Genomic DNA, 17,194 nt, shown 5'->3' on the forward strand with positions numbered 1-17,194 from the left:
CAGCTGATTTTTTTGTATTTTTAGTAGAGACAGTGTTTTACCATGTTGACCAGGATGGTCTCGATCTCTTGACCTTGTGATCCACCCGCCTCGGCCTCCCAAAGTGCTGGGATTACAGGCGTGAGCCACCGCGCCTGGCCATGATGCTGATTTCTAACAGTTCATCAGTGGCAAGCATTTAGGGAAGTGGAACAGACAAAATCAAGGACTCGGTCAGGGCTCAGCAAGAACTGGATGTGCTAGATGTCTGCTAGGCAGCTTTCATCCCACTAACCTCTGGGATACTGTGTCCTTGTTGTCCTTCTGGATAAACTGAGGTATAGACTCTGTAGAGCTAATATCAACAGAGTCTTAGGCCACCTTCAACATTTTTCCTTGATTCCAGTGGATAACTTGAGAGCCAAAATTTCATCCCACCCATGCTAATCACCATTGTTTACAAGGTTCTTATATACCCTGAGGCCCTCCAACATGTCCACCCACAAGATGGGAACTAAGTAGCACTGAAATATAAATTTAAATCAAAAAATATTAATAGAACATTTGATATGATTTTGACTGCCATGGTAAGTAAAAGTAAGTAAAAGCTCACATATAATCCATTTAGAAAGATCTCTGGATACGGTATACAAAATCATTTGTATAAAAATACAAATACATGCAAAAGTGAATTATATTTCCATGTATCAACAATTAACAGTCAGGTGTGGTGGCTCACCCCTGTAATCCCAGCACTTTTGGAGGCCGAGGCGGGCAGATCATGAGGTCAAGAGATGGAGACCATCCTGGCCAACATGGTGAAATCCCGTCACAATTAAAAATACAAAAGTTACCTGGTCATAGTGGTTCGTGCCTGCAGTCCCAGCTATTCAGAAGGCTGAGGCAGGAGATTCGCTTGAACCTGGGAGGTGGAGGTTGCAGTGAGCTGAGATTGCACCACTGCACGCCAGCCTGGTGACAGAGCGAAACTCCATCTCAAAGCAAACAAAAAAACAATTAACAAAAAGAAATGCAAAGAATAGACCTGCAGGACTTAAACTATCAGATATGGAATGTTTTATTAATTTGTGGTAATTCAGGCAATAAGCACATGATAGAAATACTGATCAATGGAATAAAATGGAGAGTGTAGAAAAAGATTCAAAAATAGAGATAACTGATTTATGACATATGTGGCATTAGAGTTTACAGAAAAAGCTTAACCTTTAAAAAATGTTACTGAGCCGGGCGCGGTGGCTCAAGCCTGTAATCCCAGCACTTTGGGAGGCCGAGGCGGGTGGATCACGAGGTCAAGAGATCGAGACCATCCTGGTCAACATGGTGAAACCCCGTCTCTACTAAAAATACAAAAAATTAGCTGGGCATGGTGGCACGTGCCTGTAATCCCAGCTACTCAGGAGGCTGAGGCAGGAGAATTGCCTGAACCCAGGAGGCGGAGGTTGCGGTGAGCCGAGATCGCGCCATTGCACTCCAGCCTGGGTAACAAGAGCAAAACTCCGTCTCAAAAAAAAAAAAAAAAAAAAAAAAAAAAAAAAAAAAAAAAAAAAAAAGTTACTGAGTCATTGACTATCAATTTGGAAAGACATTGTCGTAGCCCCTACCTTATACCACAATGAAAAATTTATGCCCGTTGCATAGTAGATGTAAATGTGAACAGCAAAACAATAAATGCTAAAGAGAAAAACATAGGAGATCACATCACACACTTTAGAGGTGTCAAACATTTTTAAAACAAAACAAAAAAAAGCATGATCCACAAGGGGAAGAAAGAAAACTGGGTTATGTTAAAATTGAGCATTTTATTCAGGAGAGCAGTAGGACACGACACAAGTAGAAGATGTTTATTTGTATATGTACCCTTTAAGACTCATATCCAGACTATATAAAAAGAACGTATATGGCCGGACACTGTGGCTCATGCCTATAATCCCAGCACTTTGGAAGGCCAAGGTGGGCGGATCGCGAGGTCAGGAGTTGGAGACCAGCCTGGCCAACATGATGAAACCCCGTCTCTACTAAAAATATAAAAATTAGCCAGGTGTGATGGCGCACATGTGTAACCCCAGGTACTTGGCAGGCTGAGGCAGGAGAATCGCTTGAGCCCGGGAGGCGGAGACTGCAGAGCCGCCATCGCGCCACTGCACTCTAGCCTGAGTGACAGAGTCTCAAAAAAAAAAAAAAAAAAAAAACAGAATGTATATAAAGAATAGAATATGTATAAGGAACTACTATAAATTGAAAAAGTCAAGAGATCCAACAAAAAAAATAGCTAGACTTGAAAATATATTTATAAAATTATATATAGGCAAGGCGTGGTGGCTCATGCCTTAATCCAAGCACTTTGGAGGCCAAGGCGGGCGGATCACCTGAGGTCGGGAGTTCAAGACCAGCCTGACCAACATGGTGAAACCCTGTCTTTATAAAAAATAAATAAAGAATATATATAAAATTATATATGTATTTGGACACTAACACAAAAAGTGGTTCAACTTATAAGGAAAATTAACTTAAAGTTGGTGTAAATACACATCTAGTGATTATAATGAAAATAGACCAAAAAAACTAATGTATTTTTTTTAATATAAACTACTGATGAGAGTTTAAGCTGGCAAAAAATTTTAGGTTATACTGTTTGGCAGTATTTTTTAAAACCGAAAACGTATTCAGAACCAGTGAGTCTACTCCAAACTATGTGCCCAACAGAAAATAGTACCAATTTTCACCAAAGGACATGCTAGAATATTAGTAGAAGCAGTCATGGTGATGGTCCTAACTGAAAACTGCACAAATGCTCATCCACATTAAAATTTATAAATTAATTGTAGCATAGTCACATGACACTTCGAGAAAAACATGGAAGAATCTCACAAACATACTGCTAAATTAAAGCATCCAGACACCAAGTAGTACATTTACTATTTTTTTATTTATTTAAATAAATGTCTTAAAACTATATTTTAAAAACTTGGCAAAACAAGTCAATGCCATTAGGATTTAGGATATAGCTGCCTTCCGGAAAGGAATGGCAGGTAGCAACTGGAGAGGAGTGCTAGGGAGACTTTCGTGGTGCAGATAATGTTCTGTTTCTCAGCCTGGGATCCTGCTAACCAGGCAAATTTAATTTGGAGAAATTCATGAACATATTTGCATTTATGATATGGACACTTACAGTCTTGATTATTTGAATAAAATTTTAAATTAATCATTAATCTATTAATAGTAGGAGGAAACTGAATGATGACTAAGAAGAAAGGGACATAAAATTTGATACAAATAAGTAGTTGAGGAATCATTTATCAATGTATAGAGTAATGCAGAAATAATAAAATAATTCCTCAAGTAAACAGACTTTTGCAAATTTTATCAAGCAGTGTGGTATTTCCAGACCAAAAGAAAAAGAAAGTAATTCCTCTGAAAGCTAGGTAGAGGCTCCCCACCCCCAAAAAAAACAAAAAGAAGGAAATGATTCATGATTCATTACATATAATTTGAATAGCCATTAATTAGTATAATTTCATATCTCTTTGTTATTTTTGGCACAACCCTATGGAAGGCAAATTTTCTTTCTTTTTCTTTTTTTTTTTAGACGGAGTCTTGCTCTGTAGCCCAGGCTGGAGTGCAGTGGCACAATCTTGGCTCACTGTAATCTCCGTTTCCTGGGTCCTGGTTCAAGCAGTTCTCCTGCCTCAGCCTCCCGAGTAGCTGGGGTTACAGGTGAGTACCACCATGCCCAGCTAATTTTTTTTTTAGTAGAGAAGGGAGTTTCACCATGTTGGCCAGACTGGTCTTGAACTCCTGACCTCGTGATCTGCCTGCCTCAGCCTCCCAAAGTGCTGGGATTACAGGCCTGAGCCTCCGTACCTGGCCAGCAAATTGACTTTCAAGAATTGTGTTGTTTTGAATCTTTACTACCAAAAATTCCCAGAGAGGATAGTGGTTGCATAAACATGTTCACTGAAAAATGTGAACTTTTCATAGCAAACATTTGAGAGGAACTCAAAGGTCTCACTGCAGTGATATGGTAAAGCCAGCTGAGACTGGTTGGGTGAGCTGTTTGTGACCATCTCTTCACAAGTTGACAGTACAATGACATCATATTGGTTGCCCTAATCTTTGAAATGCTGATGGTTTAACGTTTGCAAACTGGGTGAAAGTTAAGTAGTTACATTTCTACCACATATTAGCAATATTAAAGAGCAATTAAATTTAAGAGACTTTATACTATTCTGCTGAAAATGTTTCATTAGTTTTTTTATATTGCCATTCAATTACATACATAGATGCTAATAAAATGATGCATGAGGGGAAAAAAACTAAAGGAAATGCAGTAATCTCACAAGCTATGATTTCATGAACTCTTCGGCTTCCCTATAGTTTAAAATTATTTAAGAAAACTTATAAAATTTTTAAAGATAATAAAATGCATTAAACTTTTTAATTCATTCAGAATGGCTACAAATAACCAGTCTTTTAAAATATGTATTTATTTTGAAAAGAATAAGACCTAGTTACTCCGTTTATATCAGCTAAAATTTGCTGCTTAGTTGAAAATACTTGTCAAAATGTGTCTTCATGTTTAAAATCCTAATTTGCTGTATGATTTGAAATAGTGTTAAGATATATTTCATTTGGAACACGTTTTGTTTCTAAAGAAAGACAATTAGTATAAAAGGGTTTAACATCTTCATAGTTACAAAATAATATAGGTAAAATGGTACACTCTATTAAGGAGGATTAAACCCATTAATTACAAAAGTCCGTGGGCATTGTTGTAGGAATCCAATATGCACAGCATTACCCTTTAAAACTTATATTTCAAATGTAACTTAAAACTACCTTGCCAAAATTAAAAGCACAGAATCCCACGAGAGCCATAGCACAACAGCCAAGCAAGCAACCACGTATTACATATTGTTTGTGGACAAATATGTATTAGCTGCAATATCATGAACTTCATGTTTTCAGTATAAGACATTATATGTTGTAAAATCTAGGTAACCACAGGGTTAGTTGGATAAAATATGGGATTTGTTTATCTGCTACTTAAGACATAATTTTTTGGCTTACTTTATGAGTCACACTCTAGACATTTTGGTTTCAATATATGATGTAATGAATTTTAATAAGGCTCCCTTTCAAAAGTGGAAGAACTCTGCATGCACAGGAAAATTTGTCTGTTGATCCGGTGAAAATTAAGTTATTTTAACGTATTGCTTTTAACAGCCACGGAGACAATTGTTATATTTTTACCAGCAAAACACAGGAATACTGGTGTGAGAAAGACAGGGACTGAACAGAACACTGAATACGTTTAATGCCTTACAACTGAGTTAAATTTTCAAAGTAAGTCAGACTTCCCACAAGAGTATCATTAATGACATTGCAGTGTGTGTTGGGGCGGGTAATGACCTCTGAAAACAGGCAGCAGGGGGCATCAGGTGGCTGGGCACGAACCCCCCAGGTGCGAGGGGACCCTGAGCTCCCAGGGCTGAGGGTCAGAGGCAGGCCTCGGAGCTTCAGGGCAGCTTCCGCAGCCACAGTAACAGTCCCTGTCCACCACACAGGGGACGCAGTGCTCGGTGAGCCGGGTCAGGATAAGGTGCTGGTGGTCTTTGTCCAGTGCGGGTGGCACCCGGGGAGTGGAGGGCTTGATGAGCGGCCCCTCCATTGAGGGTGGGACGCAGGAGCCTGAAACAGTGCCCGGGGCCTTGGTCTCGGAAGCAGCCTGCAGCCTTCAGCCTTTCGCTCCTGGAGCCCGGGGCCCAGAGAGGAACCAAGGCTATCCAGACCACTCTGCTGCAGTCTGCAGTGTCCCGTCTGCAGGCTGCTGGTGAGGGCGAGGGAGAGGGAGCCAGGCCAGGGAAGCGTCCTATGCTGTCTAATGCACCAAGAGAAAGAAGACAAAGGCGCGGCTGGAGGTCCTGCCTGTATCTGGGGCCCGAAGCTTCCCGGGGGACCCCAGGCAGACCAGTCCAAGTGCAGGAAAGAACGGCCCTGCAAGGGCCCATTGAAGTGACCCCAGACAGGCTCTGCAGCATGGAGGGTCTGGAGCGGGCGACACCGCCCGGTTTTCTGCAGACTGCGCGGCAGGTCCTCCCAGCAGCGGCCGGTCCCGCAGCGGCCGGTCCAGGCACTCCTGCACCCCAATACCTGCGCGACGTGCACGAAAGCCTCGGGCTTCTGTGCCACCGGGGTGTCGCCTGGAGAGGGGGCAGGCGAGGGCAGGCCGGGTGGATCTGCAGGGCATCCTGGGAGGTGGGCGGCAGGCAAAGCCGGGGCTCCAAGTCTTTCGCAGCGTGGGGCGCTCTCGGAGCTTGTGCGCCCAGGCCAGCGTCCCGGGTGGCGGCGCGAAGAGCTTATCGGACTCCGTGGCCTTGCATGGGTATCACTTCCTAACGCAGGTGGCAAGGGCTCACGCGGCAGTCGGGGAGGTTGCGAGGCTGCGGCAGCGCCAGCAGGTCGACCGGGCCCCGCCTGTGGCTTCCCTTTGCTGTCGGCGGCCTCCTCAAGCGACTGCCCAGTATTCTGCCTACCACAGAATACTAAGAACAAAATCATAAAAAAGAACAAAGTCGGGTCCTTTGCAGCAATACAGATGCAGGCGAAGGTCATTATCCTAAGTGAATTAATGCAGAAACAGCCAAATGTTGCATGTTCTCATGTATTAAGTGAAAACAGTGGGGAAGAGTGGACATGAAGATAGAGAAAATACACTCTGGGGCCTCAAAAAGTTGGGAAGAAGGTTTGAAAACCTACCTATTGGGTACAACCTTCAATATTTGGGTGATGGGTACACTAGAAACCTAACCCCCACCATTCTGCATGTACTACAAATGTAACAAGCATGTGTACCTTCTGAATCTAAAAAAAGATAGAAGAAGAAAAAAGCCAAAGAAATACACACCGGGCATCCAGGGAGCAACAGCTACTGCCTCCACTGCTCACTGCAGCTGGAAGCTCCTGCCTGAGGGACAGTGGAGTCGAGGAGGGTGGCAAGATGGGACTAGATGCCAGGGCCAGAACCAAGGAGCGCTGCTGGGTGAGGGCCTGGCCAGCCTCTGCCTTGCACCAGGGCAGGGGCGCCTAGTGAAACAGGCAAACTGATTCTCTCTAGGCCCTGCCCACGTTACCCCTCCATCACATCTCTCTGTGCGGGTTTCCCCTCCCTATACCCTCCCCTTCACATCTCTCTGTGCCGGTTTCCCCTGCATCCACCCTCCTTTGCATCCCTCTGTGCTGTGAGCCCCCACAGGAAATGGTCACCTCCAGCCTCACCAGGCCTGAGATGTTGGAGGATGGGAAAGCGCTTGCCACAAGAAGAATCCTCCAGGAACACATGAAAAAACTTCGCCTGCACCCGAGACATCCTTCTCTATGGCTGGTCTACAAGGCAGGTCTCTGCATAAACGAGGGGTCAAGCCTTGGCGTGAGCTGCACCCCAAGGCAAGTGTGCAGCTTTGCCTCCCTTTTAAAATGGGTTTATTCAAATGAGGTACCCTGGAAGCCTCCTTCTGATAGGATGAGAGCAGACTCTGTACCACAACACAGATTGGATAATAATAGTCTCCAACTCTGATTGGTTAAGATTATCCAACCAGAGATAGAGATTGTTATCCAATAAGAGTTGTCAAAAAGGTTCCCGCTCATGCAATCAGAACCAGGCTTCCAGGATACAGCAGTTGAGTACAGCCTTTATAAAAGGGAGGGGACGGCCCACTCCGCCATTTTCTCATCATGGTGGCTGGGCTGTGGTGCTGCTCTGTACAGTGGTCATCATGGACCAGAAGCTTGTGCAGCTTGCCTGCTTCCAGACCAGCATCAGAGGAGTGTGTCCCAGGTGCAGGCGAAGCTTCCTTCACGTGTTCCTAGAGGACTTTCCGCCTACAAGCGCTTTCTTATCCTCCCCCAATGTCTCCGGCCTCGTGAGTCTGGATGTGAGCATATCCCACAAGGCCCATTTATGTTTCCTGGGTTATCACAGTGCTAATATTATTTTTGATTTATATATTGTAATTATTTTTATATTTTTTTCACACCAATTTATACTTTATTTCTTATTCTTGAGGTTAGATTCTAAACCCTAAAGATACCCAAACTAGTATTAGATCTACTTATCTATAGCCAGAGACAGCTTCTATCACATTGTCCTTAGTAGCCAAGGTTGTTAAAATGTCTTTTCCCGCGGGGCGCGGTGGCTCAAGCCTGTAATCCCAGCACTTTGGGAGGCCGAGGCGGGTGGATCACGAGGTCAAGGGATCGAGACCATCCTGGTCAACACGGTGAAACCCCGTCTCTACCAAAAATACAAAAAATTAGCTGGGCATGGTGGCGCGTGCCTGTAATCCCAGCTACTCAGGAGGCTGAGGCAGGAGAATTGCCTGAACCCAGGAGGCGGAGGTTGCGGTGAGCCGAGATTGCGCCATTGCACTCCAGCCTGGGTAACAAGAGCGAAACTCTGTCTCAAAAAAAACAAACAACAACAAATGTCTTTTCCCCTGTAAGATCCAACAGGAAAAAACAAAGAAACCTCTCTGATTAGCCTCCAACCATACCCCACCCTGCATTCAGATTGACTAGATAGACATAATGTGGTTTCCAAACAAGAAAAATCCTATGAGGAAGGGGAGGAGGTGAGAGGAAGGATTCAGCCAGTGTCCAGAATGAAACTGAGTAATGTCAGTTTCATTCATCTTCACACATCTTCAGGTTGCATGTTGGTGGAGTAGTTTAGGAATAAATCCATGGTTTGTGGAGTATTCAAATACCTAGTGGTCTGCTGTATTACATTATGGTTTTCCCCAGCAGTTTCCAAGGCAGCCTCCAAGTCACTGGCAGGAGAATTTGACTGGAACTGCATGCAGGGCTGCAGAGGTTTCTCTCCACAGTCATAGAAGGGACTGCTCCAGGCCTGAGTGTTCCAGGACTGGGTGCACCAGGTCTGAGTGTTCCAGGAGTGATTGCTCCAGGACTGGATGTTCCGGGTCTGGTTGCTCCAGGTTGAATTGCTTCAGGTCTGGTGGTTCCATACCGGGAGGTTCCCAGTTGTGTTCACCAGGCATCCCTGGTGGTAGGAAGAGTAGAGGCTGGGGTAGGTGGGTGCTGAGGCCTTCTGAGTCGCATCACTGGTATTCCTTGGCCAGTTGTTTTTCTGCCACCTCTTAGATTTCATTCTCTGGTTCTGGAACCAGGTCTTCACCTGTTTGTAGCTGAGGGTCAGGATGCTGGGAAATTCTTTCATCTGCTGAAGGCTGAGGTATTTCTGTCTCTGAAATCTATCATTGAGTACACACAGCTGGGTGGAAGAGAACACAGTTCTGGTTTTCTGTCTCTTGACGGGGACCTTGTCTTCCTTTGCTGTGGCGCTACTCACTGCAGCAAGTGGGTTGTTTGCCTTTGGGACTGGTGGAAGAATCAGGGCTGTCCTGAATAAGCAGATCCATGGAAGAAGGAAGAGGGGACACAGTCTCTGTGTGAGGCATCTCAGCAGAACATATTTGCAAGGATGGATAATTTTCTTCAGGCTCACAAATCACAGGCGTAGGTGAAGATTCTCCACAGTCAGATGCTTTGGAGCGAGGCAGGCTTTGTGAACAAACTGGATCCATACTCATGTTATTATTGGGGAAGAGGAGGAAAAAATTTAAGACCTGGACTGGAAAAAAGGCTAAGGTCGCCTTAAGACTTTTTTCTGGAAGATTTTAGAGAAATATGACCTCCAGAAGCAAAGTATCAGGAAGTTGGACTGAAGTGAGTCGCCTCCGCAGTAACTGGAGGCAACCAGCTGAGTCCAGCAAAACCTATATTTTTTATTTTAAATTTTCATCCTTTGTTTTATTTATTTATCTATCTATTTATTTATTTTTAGACACAGCCTCGCTCTGTCGCCCAGGTTGGAGTGCAGCAGTGCAACCTCAGCTTGCTGCAACCTCCGCCTACTGGATTCAAGCAATTCTGCCTCAGCCTCCCGAATATCTGGGACTACAGGTGTCACCACCACACTTGGCTAATTTTTTGTATTTTTAGTAGAGATGGGATTTCAGCATGTTGGACAGGCTGGTCTCAAACTCCTGACCTCAGGTGATCCACCTGCCTCAGCCTCCCAAAGTGCCGGGATTACAGCATGAGCCATTGTGCCCAGCCTTTTTACTTTAATTTTAAAGTAGATGCTATCAGTGTCAAACTCTGTTTTCTGTCACAAATTTACAAATGTCTGTTCTCTCTTGAGTGCATTTTCCCCTTCATTTTGTATTATGAAATATTTACATCAAGTAGGACATGATTTTGCCTGTCATCCTCTCTTACTGAAACAGATTGAGGTGTGGCAGCGCCTGACATTTGCCCCAGGTCAGTATCCGGATTCTGCTCAGATCCTCTGCCTTTGCCTGACAATGCTTCGGATCATCTTCTCATGACTTAAACATGCTGGAAGGCTCTTGAAGGTACATTTATATTACATGTTGGGAGGTACAGAGGCACAGGTAGAGTGGAGAAGCATAAGTGCCTGGTGGAGAAATTCGCCTCTGCCCAGTTTCTTCTCTGCTTGGAGAGCCTGGAATGCAGAGCCAGCTCTCTGGATTTGTATGCCCCTCATCCATTTTAGGTGCACATTGTGGCTGTTCCCGCCCTGCACCTTGTTACTACTGTCCTTTGCCCTTGGGGTAACCCAGCCTTGGCCTCCTCAGATGTCAAATCTTCTTGTTCCTGATGCTTTGCCAGAATACTCTGCGTATCTCTGGGCCTCTTGTGCTCCTCTCCAGCCCTGGCCCTCTAGGGTGGGGGACATTAGTGGAGGGTTTCCCATATCTCCTCTTTCTTTGGAAGAGAATTGGGGTAAAGCCGTGTATTTTCTTTCCATTTTCTCTTACTTTCTTTCAGTAGAAATTATTCAAAGTCTAAGCCTGTAAATGATATTGGACTACAAGATTTTTATTGTTTCTTAGATTCTTTTTGTTGGGATTTGTGGATTAAGATGCTCATGGTCAAATTGCCATCTTATCCTGTTTGATTTTGTTGTTGTATATATTTATACTGAAATTTGAAAGTGAAATTCGGAAAATACTGTTTGACACTTGCAAGACAGAGTACTTCATAATTTCTGTCTCATGATGAGAGTGTCAAATTTCTCTTAGATTTGTTTTGTGCAAAACAATAAGTATTTAGAGAAAATTACACTCCAGGCAAGGACATAGAATGAGCAAAGGCACAGAGGCAAGACATAGAAGTAAAAAAAAAAAAAGGCAACTTCAGGTGGGCAAGGCTACAGTCCAAAAACTAGATGGGCAGAGGGGAGTCTTCAGAGGTCAACCGAAAGGTAGGCTGGGCTTCGTCCTGGTGTTCAGGAAAGAGACCACCAGGCATGAGTATGTGGTTGACACAACCTGCCCTCTTCACAAATACCACTCTACTTGTTGTGAAGGTAGCAGTGGTGCCATGCAATGCTTTCCAAACAGTTAACCTTTGAATACTTTAAAAATCATCATGTACGGCCAGGCACAGTGGCTCATGCCTGTAATCCCAGCACTTTGGGAGGCCTAGGCGGGTGGCTCACAAGGTTGAACTCAGGAGTTCAAGACCAGCCTGGCCAAGATGGTGAAACCCCGTCTCTACTAAAAATACACAAATGAGCCCAATGTGGTGTCAAGTGGCTTTAATCCCAGCTACTCAGGAGGCTGAGGCAGAGAACTGTTTGAACCTGGGAAGCGGAGGGTGCAGTGAAGTGAGATTGCGCCACTGCACTCCAGCCTGGGCAACAGAGCAAGACTCTGTCTCAAAAAAAAAAAAAAAAAATCATCATATGCATGAGATCACCTGTGCCTGGGTCAGAATAAATGGCAACATAAAGGGGTGTCTTGAGGAAGGATAGGTTGATGCAAAAGTAATTTTTGCCATTACTTTTGTACCAGCCTATACTTACAATGCGATAAACAATCACTGACATTCGAAGACTCTATTCTCTGACATAACAAAGAAAGCAACAAATTGGAGAGGTTAAATAAAAGTTTCAAGGGAAAGTAATTACAGACATATATGTGCATGTGCTTAAATGACATGGTAAGACATAGAAGGCAAACTGGCGTTCAGTGAGGAGGGCCAGGCATCTTGCTGTGCTCCGTGGAGACACTGCCTGCTTATAAGGTGCACGTCATCTGCTGTGTGTGACACAGCATTGGGTGGTCTGGCCTCTTAACTGTCATTCTCAGGTGTGGGTTGCCACCTCGTAAGAGCAGATTACTGTAAAAAAAATTAACACTGAAATAAAATTGAGAGTATTTTTTCTTAAATATGCTTAAAACAAATTTTAAGAAGAAATACTATTAGTATTATTTTTAGAACCTGGTATAACTCTCACAGAACTCTCATGCACTATAGACAATTTGAGAAAGCATGGCCTAATAGAGCTGTATTTGTATCCCATATTCATTATGTATGAACCACGTGGCCGTTGTCAAATTTTTCTCCTAAATAAAGGATAATGTGTGGAAGTTTTGTGGAAAATTAAGTTAGATAACTTTAGACACATGGAACCATGCCTGGCATATACTGTGGAGTCATATCATACACATACTTGTTTCAGTGAAATTATCTATTATAATTTTGTGTGGTGGGGGCAGTTAAAACACATGCTTCATTTTTGTTTTAAATGTGGCCCCTAAACATGAAGCAGCTATTTCACCTGCAGTATAACTAAAGAAGGAGCCAACTATGAAATGCTGGAGGGAAAGTGAATGTATGAGACTTACTGAGACATAGTGTGTTTTTAAACAGTCATGTTTCTGAGTGACTCCGAGTGACTTCTGAGTGACTGGAGGGATTTTCAAGGCTTATTTGACCACACGTGTGTTATTCTACCGGTTGAGAGTAGAACCTAACCTCAGCCTTACAGGCAGTAGCTAACCTTGAACAAATGTCTAGCCAGTAGTGGTATCTTGCAGTTTTTCCTTTATTTAATGAATTTGATAAGTCATACCTGGCTACATGCTTAAAGATTTTGCAAAATATATTTTTTAATATTTTTAAAAATTTGTCTGGGCGCAGTGGCTTATACCTGTAATCCCAGCACTTTGGGAGGCCCAGGCAGGTGGATCACCAGATCAGGAGTGTAAGACCAGCCTGGCCAAGGTGGTGAAACCCTGTATCACACACATACACACACACACACAAAATATCACTGTTATATCAGATGGTGGGTATTTAGTGGGCATTTCTCTAATCTGCTTAAATAACACAGGGTTTTCTCATACTGACTCTGTGCTAGCCAAGAAGACCGTTTGAAATGTCGTCTTTGGATGTGAGAAGGCAGGGGTGTCTTGCCTCTGTGCCAAGGGCTCATTCTATGCCCTTGCCTGCAGTGTAATTTTCTCTAAATACTTACTGTTTTGCACAAAACAAATCTAGAGAAATTTGACACTCTCATCATGAGACAGAAATTATGAACTACTCTGTCTTGCAAGTGTCAAAAATACAAAAAATTAGCCCAGTGCGGTGGCAGGTACCTGTAATCTCAGCTACTCAGGAGGCTGAGGCAGGAGAATCTCTTGAACCCATGAGGTGGAGGTTGCAGTGAGTCAAGATCTTGCCACTCCAGTCCAGCCTGAGTGACAGGAGACTCCATCTTAAAAAAAAAAAAAAAAAAAGCAAAACTCATTATGTAAAGATATATTACAAGTTTTTTTTGGTTTTGGTTTTGGTTTTTTGAGAAGGAGGTTTGCTCTTCTTGCCCAGGCTGGAGTGTGGAGTATTAATGGCATGATCTCGGCTCACCGCAACCTCTGCCTCCCAGGTTCAAGCAATTCTCCAGCCTCAGCCTCCGGAGTAGCTGGGATTATAGACATGTGCCACCATGCCAAGCTAATTTTGTGTTTTTAGTAGAGACAGGGTTTCTCCATGTTGATCAGGCTGGTCTCAAACTCCTGACCACAGGTGATCCATCAGCCTCATCCTCCCAGTGTTGGGATTACAGGTGTGAGCCATCGCACCCAGCCACAAGGTATTTTATCAAAGCATTATTTCTAGTGGTAAAAATTATAAAGTAATAATAAAATCCATCTGTACAGGTACAGATGAATAAATTATGGTTACACACAAATTACAAAGTGTTAAGCACCTATTCAAATGAATAACTTGGCTATCAGTTGGTGTAGAGATAGACATGCTCCTTTTTTTTTCCTTTTGAGATGGAGTTTTGCTCTTGTTGCCCAGGCTGGAGTGCAGTGGTGCAATCTGAGCTCACTGCAACCTCTGCCTCCCAGGTTCTAGCTGGGATTACACGCATGGGCCACCAGGCCAGCTAATTTTGTATTTTTAGTAGAGGCTGGATTTCAACATATTGGCCAGGTTGGTCTTGAATTCCTGACCTAGTGATCTGCCAGCCTGGGCCTCCCAAAGTGCTGGGATACCCTTTTGTAAAGGCAGATTAGCAACGTTTAAAAAGATAAATATTTTGGGGTTGGGAGCGATGTAATTTCAGCACTTTGGGAGGCCAAAGGTCAGCAGTTGGAGACAAGCCTGGCCAACATGGTGAACCCTCATCTCTACTAAAAGTACAAAAATTAACTGGGCATGGTGGTGGGCACCTATAATTCCAGCTACTGAGGAGGCTGAGGCAGAATTGCTGGAACCCCAGAGGCAGAGGTTGTAGTGAGCCGAAACCGCACTATCGCACTCCAGTCTGGGAAACGAGCAAAACTCCGTTTGAACAGGAAAAAAAAAAAGAAGGAAAAAGTGAGCATAGCATCCAAGAGTGATTAGGAAAATTATAAACTTTTGTCTTTAAAGAGAACCTCGTACACTTTCAGTTATTTTTCACATAGTAGAAGTAGGTACCCTGTCTGTTAACACCAAGACTGATAACATCTCTGAGAACACCAAGAGAAAACTTTCATGCAAAACTAAAACAAGTGGCTAAAAAACTGCGAAGAAACTAATGAATCACTCAACTTACTTTCAACCATACATAAAAGGAATCCACTCAGACAGCGTTCTCTCCCTCTTACTTTCCAAAGTGGAAAGAAGAACGATCATCAATGACAAATGGCAGTTGCGCACATACAACACCAAAAGTCAGCTTCACGCTCAAGAGAGAACACTACGTCTCTTCCTCGTGGGTTCCGGTGCTCTACACGTTCAGAGAAACTTCTCTAGTAACAAACTGTAGAAATGATCCCTGAAAGTATAGTCTTAATTTTCTGCCCGTAGCCTCCACGGGGACTACATCCACTGCACACTTTGCACTGATGGCGAGATACTTTCACTTTCAGAGTCCATTGGGAAATAAATAGAAAAACAGATTGGCAATATCATCTTTTCAAATACTGTCAGTCACTTGACAACACATTTTAACGTTTAAGTGGAAATGTAATTTTTAAAAAATTGTTTAAATTTTAAAAGTTGAAAAAATAGGCGTGCTTAATTAGCATAATGCTGATTGACAGCCAGTCACAACCTGAATTTTTAAAACGGGCCGTGTTTGCTCCTGGTGTGGTGAGCCCGCCTGTAATCCGGTAATCTCTGCGTTTTGAGAGCCCACAATGAGGCCCAGGAGGGAGGATCCTTTGTTCTGTGAGTTTGAGACCAGCCTAGGCAATATAGCGCGGTCCCGTCTCTACCGGGAGGTGGGGCGGGAATCAAAACTGAGCTGGGCGTGGTGGCACCGCCTGTAGTCCCAGCTACTCAGGAGGCTGAAGAGGGATGATCGCTTGAGCCAGGGAAACTGGCTGAGTTCGAAGCTGCAATGAGCTATGATTGCCACACTGCACCCCAGCCTGGGAGAAAGAGTGAGATCTTGTGACTTAATAACAATTTTTCTAGGGGGGATGGTATAAAATAGACATAAAATGTACCATTTTAACCATTTTTCACATATGCAATTATGTGAATGCATTAAGTACATTCATGTAACCAATCGCATGTAACCGTCACCATTATTTATCTCCAGAATTTTTTCAACATCCCAAACTGAAACTCCATACCCATAAAACAAACTTCCATTTCCTCCCTCTGCCCAGACCCTTTTAACCACTATTCTACTTTCTGTCTGTATGAATTTGATTCTTGTAGGTACTTCTATAAGTGGAAACATGCAATATCATTTTTTAAAATCTGGCTCATTTCACTTAGAATTATGTTTTCAAGGTTCATTCATGTTGTAACATGTTACAGAATTTCACTTCTTTTTCAGGCTGGAGTGCAATGATGCCTGACGGCTCACTGCAGCCTTGACCTCCAGGGCTCAGGTGATCCTCCCACGTAGGCTCCTGAGTAGCTGGGACTACAGGCACATGCCATCACACCCGGCTAATTTTTTGTATTTTTTGTAGAGCGGAGGTTTCACCACATTGTCTAGGCTGGTCTTGAACTCCTGTGCTCAAGGGATCCACCTGCCTAGGCGTCTCAAAGTGGTGAGACTACAGGCGTGAGCCACCACGCCCAGCTGTTTTCTTAATTACATTTTTGAATTGCTCCTTGCTAGTGTATAAAAACACAACTGAACTGGGCACAGTGGCTCACGCCTGTAATCCAGCACTTTGGGAGGCCTAGGCGGGCAGAACACCCAAGGTCAGGAGTTTGAGACCAGCCTGGCCAACATGGTGAAAGCCTGTCTCTACTAAAAATACAAAAATTAGCCGGCATGGTGGTGGGCACCTGTAATCCCAGCTACTTGGGAGGCTGAGGCAGGAGAATCACTTGAACCCAGGAGGTGGATGTTGCAGTGTGCCAAGATTGAATCATTGCACTCCAGCCTGGGCAACAAGTGCAAAACTCCTCAAAATACAACAACAAAACACAACTGGTTTTTGTGAGTTGATCTTGTGTCCTGAAACTTTGCTGAATTTGCTGATTAGTTCTAGTAATTTTTGTGAGCGTATTCTTTCGGATTTTCTATATTTATAGAAATAGTTTTATTTCTTCTTTCCCGGTTTGGTGCCTCTTATTGCTTTTTCTTACCTGAATGGTCTGGCTACAACTTCTAGTAAAATGCTGAGTAGCAGTGGTAAAAGTGAACTTCTGTGTCTCATTCCTGATCTTCGGGGGAAAGCGTTTAGCCTTTCACCATTAAGTTTGATGACAATTGTGGGTTTTTCACAAATACCTTTTATAATGTTGAGGCAATTTCCTGCTTTTCGTAGTTTTAATATATGTTTAATCATGAAATGTTAGAATTTCTTTTCTTTTTCTTTTTCTTTTTTTTGAGACA

At 43.5% G+C, this 17,194-nt stretch overlaps 1 protein-coding gene, 1 non-coding gene and 1 pseudogene across 2 annotated transcripts; all 3 read right to left on the bottom strand.

Moving 5' to 3' along the window:
- Positions 1-5,582: 5,582 nt before the first annotated feature.
- LOC108293507 lies at positions 5,583-7,358 on the bottom strand. The gene is made up of 2 exons (XM_017514946.2): positions 7,276-7,358; positions 5,583-6,616 (listed from the first exon to the last, which is right to left on the bottom strand). The coding sequence occupies exon 2, from the start codon at positions 6,610-6,612 to the stop codon at positions 5,590-5,592; it is 1,023 nt and encodes a 340-aa protein (XP_017370435.1). The 5' UTR covers positions 6,613-6,616; positions 7,276-7,358; the 3' UTR covers positions 5,583-5,589.
- Positions 7,359-8,614: 1,256 nt separating this feature from the next.
- Positions 8,615-9,611, bottom strand: LOC108293508 (annotated as a pseudogene).
- Positions 9,612-14,963: 5,352 nt separating this feature from the next.
- LOC119468956 lies at positions 14,964-15,179 on the bottom strand. The gene has a single exon (XR_005197765.1). It is a non-coding gene; the product is annotated as a small nucleolar RNA U3 (small nucleolar RNA).
- Between the last annotated feature and the right edge of the window lie 2,015 nt (positions 15,180-17,194).

The sequence above is a fragment of the Cebus imitator genome, unplaced genomic scaffold (assembly GCF_001604975.1).
Source record: "Cebus imitator isolate Cc_AM_T3 unplaced genomic scaffold, Cebus_imitator-1.0 Scaffold538, whole genome shotgun sequence".
Classification (NCBI taxonomy): domain Eukaryota; kingdom Metazoa; phylum Chordata; class Mammalia; order Primates; family Cebidae; genus Cebus; species Cebus imitator.